We start from the raw sequence: 15427 nt of genomic DNA, 5'->3' as shown, positions 1-15427 counted from the left end.
CGTCTGATTAAAAGTGTGAAACGATGTCAGATGTGAAGAAATGAACTCGACAGAGACGTGGAGAATCTTTCAGATAGATGGATAAATACTTTATTCATCCCAATCTGGGAAATGATTGTGTTGCAGCAGCGTACAGTATAAAAGATATCTAAACAATTAAAGGAAAAACAAGCAAATACAATAAAAATAGAGAATAAACATCAGCTATATACAAATCTACAGTATGAAGAGTAGGGTAAATAATAATAATAGTAGTAATAATAATAATAATAGTAATAATAATAAACATCAGTAAACTAAATAAAAAAACAGATTTGTACATTTAACAGTAAAGGTAAAAATAAATAAATAAATTTCAGGACCCAGAAGTGATGAGATGAAAAACCTGAGCAGCATAAAAACGCAGTCTCAGTCTCTGCTGGTATTTAAGATGCGAACTCTGGTGAAATGGACGTTAAATCAGCAGATTTCTCATGGAAGTTCTGCACAAGCGACGGATTGAGAGAAGGAGAAGTGCCGAGTCAGCTGGTTTGTAGATGAAGTCGGACAGAAAAACGGCGTTTCTTTAGGAGAAAGCTGATAATGAGGTCAGAGTGGAGATGGAGCCGTCTGCGTGAAACAATGAATGTATTCATGTGTGAACGTATGAATAGGACACACAGTTTCCTCTCTGTTTACTGTCTCCCTGCTGCAAGGGCTTCTGGGTAACGGGTTTGACATGTTTGTGATTCTTTCCCTGTGAGGACACTTACTGACCGGTTCATTCATTTCTGTTCCTGTTCGACCGTGTTGGGACAAAATGATTTATTTATTGAATAAGAAACATAATCGTCCATCAGTCGTAGTTTAAAGGTCATTCTGTTCAGGTTCCAGCTATTTATCTTTGTTTGCAGGCAAGATACTTAATAACAAAGATGTTAAAACCCCTTCAGCCTGGCACCAAAGCCAAAACAAGAGCTGTGAAAAAGCAATATAAGTCGATAAACAAGTTAAAAACGGGTTAAAACCAGTTCAAAAACTAGCTTTAAAATAGTCCAAAGCCAGAATAAAACCAGTCCAAGAGCAAGCCTGAAACCAGATTAAAACCAGCCCAAAAGCAAGCCTGAAACCAGTCCAAAAACCAGTCTAAAACCAGTCTAAAGCCAGTTTAGAACCAGTTTAGAACCACTGGAGGATCAGGCCTAAAACCAGTCCAAAAACCAGTCTAAAACCAGTCTAAAACCAGTGGAGGATCAGGCCTAAAACCAGTCCAAAAACCAGTCTAAAACCAGTCTAAAACCAGTGGAGGATCAGGCCTAAAACCAGTCTAAAGCCAGTCTAAAACCAGTGGAGGATCAGGCCTAAAACCAGTCCAAAAACCAGTCTAAAGCCAGTTTAGAACCAGTGGAGGATCAGGCCTAAAACCAGTCTAAAACCAGTCTAAAACCATTGGAGGATCAGTTCTAAAACCAGTCCGCGTGTATCTGAAACTCAGCCGATCAGACTTTAACAAAACGCTCATTTATCACAAATTCATGATCACTGATGGGAAAATGGGAAAAGCTGGATATTTTTGGTTGCTTGGCAACAGCCTTGCAGGAGGACGCCGCTGAAATGTGTGCACACGTGCACGTGCGTGCGTGTGTGTGTGTTATCTCAGGGAGGTTTGGTGTGTTTCCTCTGACAGTAACAGCCTGAGGCCCGATGGAAACACGTTTGTCTGGATTAGACAGTGTGTGTGTGTGTGTGTGTGTGTGTGTGTGTGTGTGTGTGTGTGTGTGTGTGTACACACTTACCCACTGTGTGAGGACCCCAGTGAGTCTCAGAACTCCTCAGTGGGGACATTTTCGGTTTTTATTTGTTTGCATGTTTTGTTTAATTTTTTTAAAATAACAAACTAATAAATAATAAATACGTTATTTTGATTAATAAATTTAGCTGCATTTCCTTTAGAAAATATGATTATTTTTTTACAAAATTCAGTTTCCGTTTTCAATGGGACATAAAATTTCTCAAATTTTTTAAATATATTTTAGAAAATGTACAGCTCTCTTAAAGCAAGTTTTCCTTGAAATTATCCTAAAAAACAGAAATAAATGTTCCTCCCGTCCAAATGAAGACAGCATGCCAACCATAATCTTGACTGCTGAGTCCTTCTCAAATTGATTGATTTTTATTTATTTGTTTATTTCGTCATTTAGTCATTTATTATGATTATTATTAGTTAGTTGTAGTATTTTTTACTAGAATTGGTATTACTATTGTTGTTTTATTGTTGTTAATACAATCTTTGTAAATATTTAAAAAAATGTTGAGCTACTTGACTAATTTGAATTTCCCCCATTGGGGGATGAATATAGTATTTTACTATTCTATTCTATAATCTCTCCTTTATTTGAACATAACTTTGCTCAAACTGAACATTTTTGCAGAATAAAGCTTTGAAAGTTCAACAGAAAACATACATTTGATCCAGCTGACTTGTTGCTTGGTCGTAATATTCCTGTTGGTGTTTTTTTGTGTTTTTCAGGTGAACAAGCTGCCGGTGGAGAGCTGCGAACAGTACAGCAGCTGCTCCGGCTGCTTGGGTTCAGGAGACCCTCACTGTGGGTGGTGCGTCCTCTTCAACAAGTAAGAAACTCTGCTTCACATTCAGCTGCTCAAACCTGCATGACTCGGTACGTTCAAACTACTCCATCTTTAAAAGTCATTTAAATTAGGGCTGGGCAACGATTAACATGTTTTATCTAATTAATCACATGATTTCCCTGATTAATCACGATTAATCGCATTTGTACGCAGAATCCAAAAATGAATCCAAAAGTAGCGTATAGCTTTTAGCATTTAGCTTTATTTTAAATGTGCTGCCATATGAATGAAAGTGCCATAACATTTGTTGTGCAAACACACTTTTAACATCAGCATCTTTCTGTAGTTTTTACATTTTCTGAAAGAACTTTAAAATGAAAATGGCCGAGTAAAAGTTCCGTACCCTTCTCCATGTTTGGTGGATCCGCCGATTACTTTCTTTTCCTGTTCCACAGCAGACAGCAGCAGACTTTTACAGAATAAAAGCCTGTGAGCAACAGACTTTTACAAAATAAAAGCCTGTGAGCAACAGACTTTTACAGAATAAAAGCCTGTGAGCGACAGACTTTTACAAAATAAAAGCCTGTGAGCAACAGACTTTTACAAAATAAAAGCCTGTGAGCAACAGACTTTTACTAAATAAAAGCCTGTGAGCAACAGAATTTTACAAAATAAAAGCCTGTGAGCAACAGACTTTTACAAAATAAAAGCCTGTGAGCAACAGAATTTTACAAAATAAAAGCCTGTGAGCAACAGACTTTTACAAAATAAAAGCCTGTGAGCAACAGAATTTTACAAAATAAAAGCCTGTGAGCGACAGAATTTTACAAAATAAAAGCCTGTGAGCGACAGAATTTTACAAAATAAAAGCCTGTGAGCGACGGAATTTTACAAAATAAAAGCCTGTGAGCAACAGAATTTTACAAAATAAAAGCCTGTGAGCAACAGAATTTTACAAAATAAAAGCCTGTGAGCAACAGACTTTTACAAAATAAAAGCCTGTGAGCAACAGACTTTTACTAAATAAAAGCCTGTGAGCAACAGAATTTTACAAAATAAAAGCCTGTGAGCAACAGACTTTTACAAAATAAAAGCCTGTGAGCAACAGACTTTTACAAAATAAAAGCCTGTGAGCAACAGACTTTTACAAAATAAAAGCCTGTGAGCAACAGAATTTTACAAAATAAAAGCCTGTGAGCGACAGAATTTTACAAAATAAAAGCCTGTGAGCGACAGAATTTTACAAAATAAAAGCCTGTGAGCGACGGAATTTTACAAAATAAAAGCCTGTGAGCAACAGACTTTTACAAAATAAAAGCCTTTTTGTAAACTTTTTTTAACCAAAAAAAAAGTTTATAAATAAAAAACCAAAACAAATAATAATATTGATAATATATATTTTTAAATTAATAAATAAATAAAACTTGCGTTAATGCGCGATAAAATATTTATTGGGGTTAAATAATTAACGAGTTAACTCGCCCAGCCCTAATTTAAACCTGAGTGGTTGGGCCAAAGGGAGGAATGGGATTAGGCTGCATCAAGATTATATATCCTTCTGAGGTCTTTACATCCTTCTGAGGTCTTTACATCCTTCTCAGACCTCAGAAAATTGTCACCTTGAAATAAAGTCTCAAAAATGCGCCTTATTCCTTGACCTTGCGTCTTTTTGCCGTCTCTGTGCATATTTTCATCTTTTCTTAGCCTTTCAGCTGTATGAATACATTTAGGGTGTAAAATTAGCCGCAGAATAAAAGAAGAAGAGATGAGGAAACAGTGTGTGTGTTTGTGCAATAATTAAAGCTTTATGTGTGCGCTCCCATGAGGCGTCATTAACGCTGCTATAAATGGTTCCCACACACACCCGTCAGGACGTTTGATGTTCGGCATCCTGGCAGGTGGAGGAAGCTCCTCTTTGGACTCCCATCAGTCGCTCGTCCCGTCCAATAAAACGCTGCCGGTGGCTTCCAAGGTTTCAGCGAACCGACAGAAACTAAAACAAACGGCAGTTTGTCTTCTTTCTGAAGCTTCAGATCAGTTCTTCACCAGGACACGAGTTCCTCAGCTGGACTCTGAGGTTTTACCTGAGAGACGCTCTCATTGGACAGAGCGTACCTGGCGCTGTCGTCCGGACTAAACAAGCTTAGGCTGTGTTTCAGTTTTATAAGATCTAAAATAAAGTAATAATCTAATAATAATCTAAAGTTTTATGCTCCTAAATCTGGAACAGCCTTCCAGAAGATGTGAGACAGGCCTCAACTCTGACAATGTTTAAATCCAGGCTGAAAACAGTTCTATTTAGCTGTGCATATGACACCTGAAAGTATTTTATCTGCACTTTTCACTTTTAAATTAATAAATAAATTATTATTTTTGATGTTTTTTTTTTTTTATTATTATTTTTATTTATTGTATTTATTTAATTTATTTATTTCTTTATTTCTTTTATTTTTTAATTTATTTTATTTTTTAATGATTTTATTGCCTTCTTGTGATTTGATGTAGCTGTAAAGCACTTTGAATTACCTTGTGTACGAACTGTGTTCCAGAAATAAAATTGCCTCGCCTTGCCCCGACTCTGTGAGCCCCGAGTTTCGTCTCTCAGGCTCTCCATCTTGGCTGTTTGATCTAATTTGATTGAACGGTTTGATTTAAAGGGCCGGCTGCCTTTAGCTTCAGGAAGAAACGACTGATTCGCTCCGTCTTCCTCCTCTTCCTCTCGCTCTTTCTGTCCATCTGCTGTTAATTAGAAGTAAACAGATCATTACTGCAGGCTGCTGTGCGGCGTGGAGGCGCATATGTCGGCGCTGCTGCTCTCTGCAGACTCCAAAACAAAAGCTTCGCCTCCGACTCCACCTGCACCGCCTGCACCGCATCCAGAACTGCGCCGCGGTTTTAATTAATTCTGCCGTGAATCGGGCTCAGAGCAGGAAACAATATGTCGGGTCACAGAGAAACAAACCGACTCTGATAACGTTCTGTTCAGGAAAAACACTCAAATGAATTCATTTTAAGGGATTAAAATACAAAACGGCAACCAGCTAATTAAGTACAACTGAAGACGAGACGGAGACGTTCAATTCATGAAGAAGTTCACATAAAATGTGATGGAACATTAACCGTCAAAAGCAGGAAACCTCTGATGTGTCTGTGTTGCAATTAGAGCAAATATTTTTATATTTTTGTATTTTTACAAACATAAAAATGTGTTAATATATGAATTCAGTCGATATTCAAATGGAATTATTGTCATTTTCATGAATAAATACCGAAATTAAAGTTATAAAGCTTAGATTGTTGCATTTTTTTCATTAAACGTCAAAGTCCAAAATGTAAAATTAAGAATGATTAATTAATATAATAATTAGTATGAATAATTGTAGGAATAAAAATGCAAAATAGAAAAGAAAACACAGTGAAAACAATGTATAAAAAAGGATATAAAACGGCATGAAAAACTAAAATCTGTAAAACTCAATTCAATTAGATACATTTAAATAAAACTTTATTAATCCCTGAAGGTAAATTATCCCTGCAGGATTAATTATGATCAAAGATCAGCTGCTGTTACAGAAAACAGAATAAAGTGTAGCAGAGAGGAAGGTGTGGCCTGATGTTCCTGCTGTGTCCTCATCAGGGCTCCAAGCTCGTCCATTTTATCCTCCAGAGATCTCACATTTCCCTGATGATCCAGGGAAGAAATGCTTTAAACTTCCTCCTCCTTTTCCTCCATTTTGTTCCTTTTTATTAATTAAATATTAAAGAATTCAACTGAAATTAAAGTTATAAAGCTTAGATTATCATGTTTTTTCATTAAACAGGGAAATTAAGACATTCTCTGTTTCGTTTTTGTAATAATTTAAATTTATACAAAAACTTTGACATAAAACAGAAAATAACTGTTCGAGCCTTTTGAAATAAACGATAAAAACCTTCTCTGTTGACGGGTTCTTACTGTTAAATCAGCTTTTTCTGTGACTTTCTGCTGTATAAATAAAGTTGGTGTGAAAATATAAAAATTCAGCTGTCGTTGAACTTTTTGCTGTTTTTTTTTCTGGCTCCAGATGTTCCAGACAGGAAGCGTGTGATCAGTGGGAGAAGCCTCAGCACTTCAACACACATCTGGACCAGTGCGTCAGCATCGCGGTCGTCCCCAGCAACATGTCCGTCACCTCCCCGGCAACACAGGTGCACGTGCACGCTCGTCAAACTTTTAACCCTCCTGTTGTCTTGCAGGTCCAAAGTGAGCCACCACCATGTTTATCTGTAGAAAAAATACCTTAAACTATGTTTTTCCAACTTGAAATGTTATGACTTTTCCTAAAGGGACCCGATCATTAGAAAAAGTCACACTTTATTTTTGTTTATGTTTCCATGTGGGCTGTACACCACTAGGGCACAAAGATTGTCTTATGGGTCATTTTTGACCCGTGAATTATAAAAACATTCAAACAGCAGAAAAAAGTTCACTGTTTTTTCCCTTTCAATATAATTAATTCAGAAGTAATTACTTCACAGTTATATAATAGTAATAATAAACCTTTATTATGTAAAAGAAAACTGAGAAAACAAGAAAACTGTTGGTCCAGCTGACCAAAAAAAAAAAAAAAAGTGTAATCCTGAAAACTGGGGATTGTCTTTTTGTATTGTGTAACAAAAAATACATGATAAAAAATGTACTGAATTGAGTTGAATAGATAAATAACAGGTGGTTTCATCATACAAAATAGATTTTGGATTTAAAATTCAATTAAGTTGCTTTATTTTGCGGCTTTGGTGGGGCGGGTTAAACATCTGCTGACCCCAGTCGTTCGTGTCCAGTTAACCATCCAGGTGCAGAACGTGCCGGTGCTGTCGGGCGGCGTTTCCTGCGTGTTTGAGAACCTGACGGAAACATCTGGAGAGGTGCTGACTCAGGGTCAGGTGATGTGCATGTCGCCGTCCCTCAGAGAGCTGCCGGCACACATGCTGCCCTACGGTGAGACTTCGTTAGACCTTAAAGATCCTGAGTGAAAATCCCCCTTTCCCTCTTCAAACTATTCTTATTATTATTTACTTTATTTTATTTATTTACTTATTTATTTTTTCAGTTATTTTATCTTTTAATTAATCTTACTTTATTCTATTTTACCCTTATAATCATTATTATTACTACTATTGTTGTTATTACACATTTATTTATTTACTTATTTATTTTTTCAGTTATTTTATCTTTTAATTAATCTTACTTTATTCTATTTTACCCTTATTATCGTTATTAATACTGCTATTGTTATTATTGTTATTGCACATTTATTTATTTTATGTATCCTTTTTGAATGTACTTATTTATGACTCATTTTATTTCATTATTGTTATTGCTGTCTGCGTGTCTGTTCGATAATTCATTGGGAAAAATCGATAAAAATTGTGGAAACTAAAAATCCTGAGTTACGGGGCCGTAAGCGTCCTGGCCGTCCGTGCTCTCCACATGTCGGTCTCATGTTGTTGTTGTTGTTGCTGTGTTGTTGTTTACTTCAGCTTCTGTGTTAGATTATGATTTTGATGAATATCGTTCATATCATATCGGATCTGCCTCTCCACGTCAGACAGGCTTCTTCTCTGTCTGTTTTTAAATCTTAAATTAAATTATTATTATTATATTAAACATTAAATATGTATTAATAAAATATTAAATATATTAAATAAACAGCTTAAACATTATTATTATTATTGAATTAAAATTCTTAAATCCATCTCTTCTCCTTGGCTTTTGACACGATGTGAGATGTTGAATGTATAATTATTTTTTTTAATTTATTTTAGTATTATTATTGTTTTAAATTATATAGCTGTTGTATGTCTTTTAATTTATTCTTGTATTTTATTCTTTTAATTTTTTTGTTTTTATTTTTCTGTACAGCACTTGTTGTAAAGTGCATTATAAATGAAATTGGGTCGGAATGTGAGTGATGGTGATGGTGTTTGTTCAGGAGAAAAGCGGGTGGTGCAGCTCAGCCTTCGCTCCACAGAGACCGGACATCAGTTCATCGCCACCAACCTCGTCTACTACAACTGCTCAGTGCTCAGCTCGTGAGTCCGACTCCTCCTCATTCCTGAAACATTGGCTGTATTAGGTCACAGATTTCTGACCAATCAGAGCGTCTCCCTCCCTTTCTTTCAGGTGCACTTCCTGTGTCAGCAGCGTGTTTCCATGCCATTGGTGTAAATATCGTCACATCTGCACCAACAACCTGCAGGACTGCTCCTTCCAGGAGGGACGAGTCAGCAACATGGAGGTAAAACATTGGTCACAGTTTCTTAGCTTATGAGACAAAAACCGTCTTTCCTGAGGAAAGGAAACACTTTAACAGGTGATTTTTTTTTACAGCTGATTCAGAATATTTTACAGCTGATTCAGGTGATTTTACAGCTGATTCAGGAGCTTTTACAGCTAATTCAGGTGATTTTTACAGCTAAAAGCTGCCTGAAAACAGCTGGTGATGAAGTCACTCCCTCCACTTGATGTGTGATTCAGGTGATTTTTACAGCTGATTCAGGAGATTTTTCAGCTGATTCTGGTGATTTTACAGTTGATTCAGGTGATTTTACAGTTGATTCTGGTGATTTTACAGTTGATTCAGGTGATTTTACAGTTGATTCAGGTGATTTTACAGCTGATTCAGGAGATTTTTCAGCTGATTCTGGTGATTTTACAGTTGATTCAGGTGATTTTACAGCTGATTCAGGAGATTTTTCAGCTGATTCAGGTGATTTTACATTTGATTCAGGTGATTTTACAGTTGATTCAGGTGATTTTACAGCTGATTCTGGTGATTTTACATTTGATTCAGGTGATTTTACAGTTGATTCAGGTGATTTTACAGCTGATTCAGGAGATTTTTCAGCTGATTTTCAACAGCTGATTCAGGTGATTTTACAGCTATTCAGGTGATTTTACAGCTGATTCAGGTGATTTTACAGATAAAAGCTGCCTGAAAACAGCTGGTGATGAAGTCACTCTCCCTCCACTTGATGTGTGATTCAGGTGATTTTTACAGCTGATTCAGGTTATTTTACAACTATTCAGGTGAGTTTACAGTTTATTCAGGTGATTTAACAGCTAATTTAGATGATTTTACAGCTTTTCAGGAGATTTTACACCTGATTCAGGAGATTTTACAGCTGATTCGGTTGATTTTACAGCTAAAAGCTGCCTGAAAACAGCTGGTGATGAAGTCACTCTCCCTCCACTCGATGTGTGAAAGCCGTAAACAGAAACTTAATGAGTAAAAGGTCTTAATCACTGTATTTTATGTTTGGTTTAATTCAGCTTGATGCTTGTCTTGTTGATCATGGTCCCGTTCAGGGTTTGCATTCGAACAGGACGTTTGTTTGCATCTTTTCATTCATCTGTCGAGACTTTGCTGGTTTGGTGGTGATCACTGCCGGCTCAGTACTTTATTTACAGGGAGGTTTTTCAGCCGTTTGAACACTGGCTGACAGTGTTTCGCTGTCTCTAAATTGAGCTGCTTTCAGTCATTTTCTGCAGGAAGGAGCAGAGATGGAGGTCAGAGCTGCTGCCTCTGTCATTACATGGTTGAGTAAACAACAGTAAAGCTTCAGGTCAACATCCAAGGGTGGAAACACACACACACACACACACACATGTTTGATTCTGTCCTTGCTGATGCGTTCAAGGACTCTGTGACTGATGGGATTTAGGATTCTGCTGCTGAGGCGAGCTTCAGAGACGAGTTGAATTAGACTGTTTCCTATTTGAAAAAGGTTCCTGTCAGAGTCCAAATCTAAAGTCTCTCACTGACGTTCTGGATGATGGAAGATGATTCACTTAAAGCAAACATCAGCTCTGATGCTCTGATATCCTTCAGCTGCTTTGCTCTGAGCTCTCGTGGTCACAGCTGAGCAGAAATTTCTCGTTTATTCATTTATTTAACCAGGAAACAAAAGTGTTGATGTGTCATTTTAAACAGTTTCCTTGTCTATACAGCTGGTTGCTGTATAGACAGTTTAACAGCTGATTCAGGAGATTTTTAACAGCTGATTCAGGTGATTTTACAGCTGATTCAGGTGATTTTTAACAGTTGATTCAGGTGATTTTTAACAGCTGATTCAGGTGATCTTTAACAGCTGATTCAGGTGATTTTAACAGTTGATTCAGGTGATTTTTAACAGCTGATTCAGGTGATCTTTAACAGCTGATTCAGGTGATTTTAACAGCTGATTCAGGTGATTTTTAACAGCTGATTCAGGAGATTTTTAACAGTTGATTCAGGTGATTTTAACAGCTGATTCAGGTGATTTTACAGCTGATTCGGGTGATTTTACAGCTGATTCAGGAGATTTTTAACAGCTGATTCAGGTGATTTTACAGCTGATTCAGGAGATTTTAACACATGATTCAGGAGATTTTTAACAGCTGATTTAGGTGATTTTAACAGCTGATTCAGGTGATTTTACAGCTGATTCGGGTGATTTTACAGCTGATTCAGGAGATTTTTAACAGCTGATTCAGGTGATTTTACAGCTGATTCAGGAGATTTTAACACATGATTCAGGAGATTTTTAACAGCTGATTTAGGTGATTTTAACAGCTGATTCAGGTGATTTTACAGCTAATTGAGGTGATTTTACAGCTGAATCAGGTTATTTTTAACAGTTGATTCAGGTGATTTTACAGATGATTCAGGTTATTTTTAACAGTTGATTCAGGTGATTTTACAGCTGATTCAGGTGATTTTAACAGCTGATTCAGGTGATTTTAACAGCTGATTCAGGTGATTTTTACAGCTGATTCGGGTGATTTTAACAGCTGATTCAGGTGATTTTACAGCTGATTCAGGTGATTTTTAACAGCTGATTCAGGAGATTTTTAACAGTTGATTCGGGTGATTTTAACAGCTGATTCAGGTGATTTTACAGCTGAATCAGGTTATTTTTAACAGTTGATTCAGGTGATTTTACAGCTGATTCAGGTGATTTTAACAGTTGATTCAGGTGATTTTACAGCTGATTCAGGAGATTTTTAACAGCTGATTCAGGTGATTTTACATCTGATTCAGGTGATTTTACATCTGATTCAGGTGATTTTACAGCTGATTCAAGTGATTTTTAACAGCTGATTCAGGTGATTTTACAGCTGATTCAGGAGATTTTTAACAGCTGATTCAGGTGATTTTACAGCTGATTCAGGTGATTTTTAACAGCTAATTCAGGTGATTTTTACAGCTGATTCAGGTTATTTTTAACAGCTGATTCAGGTGATTTTAACAGCTGATTCAGGAGATTTTAACACATGATTCAGGTGATTCTACAGCTGATTCAGGAGATTTTAACACATGATTCAGGAGATTTTTAACAGCTGATTCAGGTGATTTTACAGCTAATTGAGGTGATTTTACAGCTGAATCAGGTTATTTTTAACAGTTGATTCAGGTGATTTTACAGCTGATTCGGGTGATTTTAACAGCTGATTCAGGGGATTTTACAGCTTATTCAGGTGATTTTTACAGCTAATTCAGGGGATTTTACAGCTGATTCAGGTGATTTTACAGCTAATTCAGGTGATTTTTACAGCTAATTCAGGTGATTTTTATAGCTAATTCGGGTGATTTTATAGCTAATTCAGGTTATTTTACAGCTGATTCGGGTGATTTTACAGCTGATTCAGGGGATTTTACAGCTGATTCGGGTGATTTTTACTGGTGATTTTACAGCTGATTTAAGGGATTTTACAGCTGATTCAGGTAATTTTTACTGGTGATTTTACAGCTAATTCAGGTGATTTTACAGCTGATTCAGAGCAGGAAACATGCTGGTGGTTGAGTTTGCTGCTGAACAAAGTACAGCGATGTGAGGAAACTCAGTGTTCTGTGCCAGACAACTGCTTACAAATGGGTCATTTATCAGATGATATTACACTGAATTAGATTAAACCGAATCAGACTTTAACTTCATTACTTTCTCTTTAAAGTGTGTTTTGATTTTATTTAGGGCTGTAAAAGCTGAATCTAGTGAAATATTGAGAGCAACAAGTCTAATTTAGTTTCTGAAGAAAAGGGCTCTGCAGATTAAATAAACAAGTTTCATTCAGAACAGGTTTCATGTTTATCAATAAACACAGCTGTTATGTAAACAGAATTATAAGAGCATCAAATAAAACATTACAACACAGGGATACAGAATACAAAATTAAAGTGGAATTCATAAATATAAACGGATTAAACTGGAATTGAATAAATTCAGACTGTTTCGCAGTAAAGTTACCGACATCACTTTTGGTGCCATAAAGACAAACAAGCTAACGGCTAATAGAGACGTATTAGTCTCTATTAGCCGTTATTATGTCAACACACAAGTGGAAACATGGGTCCCAGGATGGAGCCCTGTGGAACACCTTTAGTTACTCTGAGGGAACCTTCAGAAACTGCATGCAGGTGGTTCCTGCAGACATCTCTGCACGTTTCTCTGATTCTGTTTGGGTCTTCTTCCTCTAAGTTTAGTCTCTAGTTAGGGACCAGACCTGTTTATCACAGCGCCACCTGCTGACCACAGAGAGTCTAAGGTTTTATTTAAAGGCGCATCTGAACAGTTTGACTTGGATTCTTTCTTCAGTTTGACTCGGATTCTTTCTTCCGTTTGACTCGGATTCTTTCTTCAGTTTGACTCGGATTCTGTCTTCAGTTTGACTCGGATTCTTTCTTCAGTTTGACTCGGATTCTTTCTTCAGTTTGACTCGGATTCTGTCTTCCGTTTGACTCGGATTCTTTCTTCAGTTTGACTCGGATTCTTTCTTCAGTTTGACTCGGATTCTTTCTTCAGTTTGACTCGGATTCTGTCTTCAGTTTGACTCGGATTCTTTCTTCAGTTTGACTCGGATTCTTTCTTCAGTTTGACTCGGATTCTTTCTTCAGTTTGACTCGGATTCTGTCTTCAGTTTGACTCGGATTCTGTCTTCAGTTTGACTCGGATTCTGTCTTCAGTTTGACTCGGATTCTTTCTTCAGTTTGACTCGGATTCTTTCTTCAGTTTGACTCGGATTCTTTCTTCAGTTTGACTCGGATTCTTTCTTCAGTTTGACTCGGATTCTGTCTTCAGTTTGACTCGGATTCTTTCTTCAGTTTGACTCGGATTCTTTCTTCAGTTTGACTCGGATTCTGTCTTCAGTTTGACTCGGATTCTGTCTTCAGTTTGACTCGGATTCTTTCTTCAGTTTGACTCGGATTCTGTCTTCAGTTTGACTCGGATTCTTTCTTCAGTTTGACTCGGATTCTGTCTTCAGTTTGACTCGGATTCTGTCTTCAGTTTGACTCGGATTCTTTCTTCAGTTTGACTCGGATTCTGTCTTCAGTTTGACTCGGATTCTTTCTTCAGTTTGACTCGGATTCTGTCTTCAGTTTGACTCGGATTCTTTCTTCAGTTTGACTCGGATTCTGTCTTCCGTTTGACTCGGATTCTTTCTTCAGTTTGACTCGGATTCTTTCTTCAGTTTGACTCGGATTCTGTCTTCCGTTTGACTCGGATTCTTTCTTCAGTTTGACTCGGATTCTGTCTTCAGTTTGACTCGGATTCTTTCTTCCGTTTGACTCGGATTCTTTCTTCAGTTTGCGTCTGCGTTGCCGTCGGCTCCTCGTCTCGTTAGCAGAGACGACGGCGAGCTCGTATCCAGTTGTTTGGACGTCTCGTTGACTTGATTGGTGCTCCGTGTCACCGCAGCCCGACAGTAACAACCTCTGATTGGCTAATTAGTTAATAGGAGATGAATAGCCACTTAATTGACATGAAAGTGTCCAATCACAGCAATTAATGTTAATCACCGGGCAATTAGGCAGAGTAAAGAGAAAGGAAGCTGAGAGGAAAAGAGCAACGAGAGGAAAGGAGGAGGCGGGGATTTCATTATTCCTTATTTAACCTTTATTCAGCCAGGTCGGAGTCTGTTGTTCAGAGTTAACGAGGGAACAAGACAAAGAGAAGCTGCTGCGATGATTTATCCTCAGCTGAGAGATAAAAAGCCGTCCATCTTTCACAGGACGGCAGCTGCTTCTCACTCCTGTCGTTCCACCGGTTTTTATCTGGAACTCTGAAGGAAAACAAACTGAGATGTTTGAGATGAAAAATACTGGAAAAGAAAGTCTTCAACGGGCTGCAAATATCACACAATATAAACTCACGATATTCAGTTTTATTCTCAGGACACTTCAATTATAATACAGTTCTTTGAGTCCAATCAAATCCAAAAATTCTAATTCCAAGTTAGTCCAATTTATAAAAAGCCAAAAAAGTTGCCGAGCTGAACTGACTGAAGCTTCCTGTGAATAAAACGACATATAATATATATAAACATTTATATAAGCACACAAAACTAACCGGTTCAAATGAACCGACATGAATCAGAACCTGATTTGAAAGAGAAACTTTTTTCTGTGCTACAAAGAAACAAAAATACGATTAAATAAATCGGTTTGAGGGAAGCTAACCGAAGCTAACCGATGACACGTTTATAAAAATGTTTTAATGTGCGATAGAACTTAAATTTATATAAATGAATTATCGACATGGATGAAAGCCCATCACCTCCAACTGAACCTCTAAAACTGAACTGCTCGTCTTCCCAGCCAAACCAACCAAACACCACAGCATCTGCATCCAAACTGAATCCCTTTCTCTCGCTCCATCAAAGGCAGCTGGAAGCTTGAGTGTCATGATTGATGACCAACTGACCTTCAAAGATCATGTGACCTCCGTTGCTCGATCGTGCCGCTTCGTATTGCTAAACATAAGAAAAGTCAAACCTCTGCAGGTGGTCCAGAACCTCTTGAAGACCCAGCTCTTCAGAGAGCATCTCCTATCCTAGAACTGA

The 15427-nt window shown here is 37.3% G+C and overlaps 1 protein-coding gene across 1 annotated transcript in view; it reads left to right on the top strand.

Moving 5' to 3' along the window:
• Positions 1-15427, top strand: part of plxna3 (plexin A3) — a 176097-nt gene that overhangs the window by 111070 nt on the left and 49600 nt on the right. Inside the window, exons 8-12 of the mRNA XM_075475900.1 lie at positions 2510-2610; positions 6633-6756; positions 7390-7546; positions 8541-8640; positions 8732-8846. Coding sequence (XP_075332015.1) covers positions 2510-2610; positions 6633-6756; positions 7390-7546; positions 8541-8640; positions 8732-8846 — 597 coding nt within the window. The remainder of the gene's footprint in view (positions 1-2509; positions 2611-6632; positions 6757-7389; positions 7547-8540; positions 8641-8731; positions 8847-15427) is intronic.

This window comes from Odontesthes bonariensis, chromosome 10 (genome assembly GCF_027942865.1).
Source record: "Odontesthes bonariensis isolate fOdoBon6 chromosome 10, fOdoBon6.hap1, whole genome shotgun sequence".
Taxonomy (NCBI): domain Eukaryota; kingdom Metazoa; phylum Chordata; class Actinopteri; order Atheriniformes; family Atherinopsidae; genus Odontesthes; species Odontesthes bonariensis.
The sequence above is the reverse complement of the archived record's forward strand: the minus strand, read 5'-3'. Positions and strand labels throughout refer to the sequence as shown.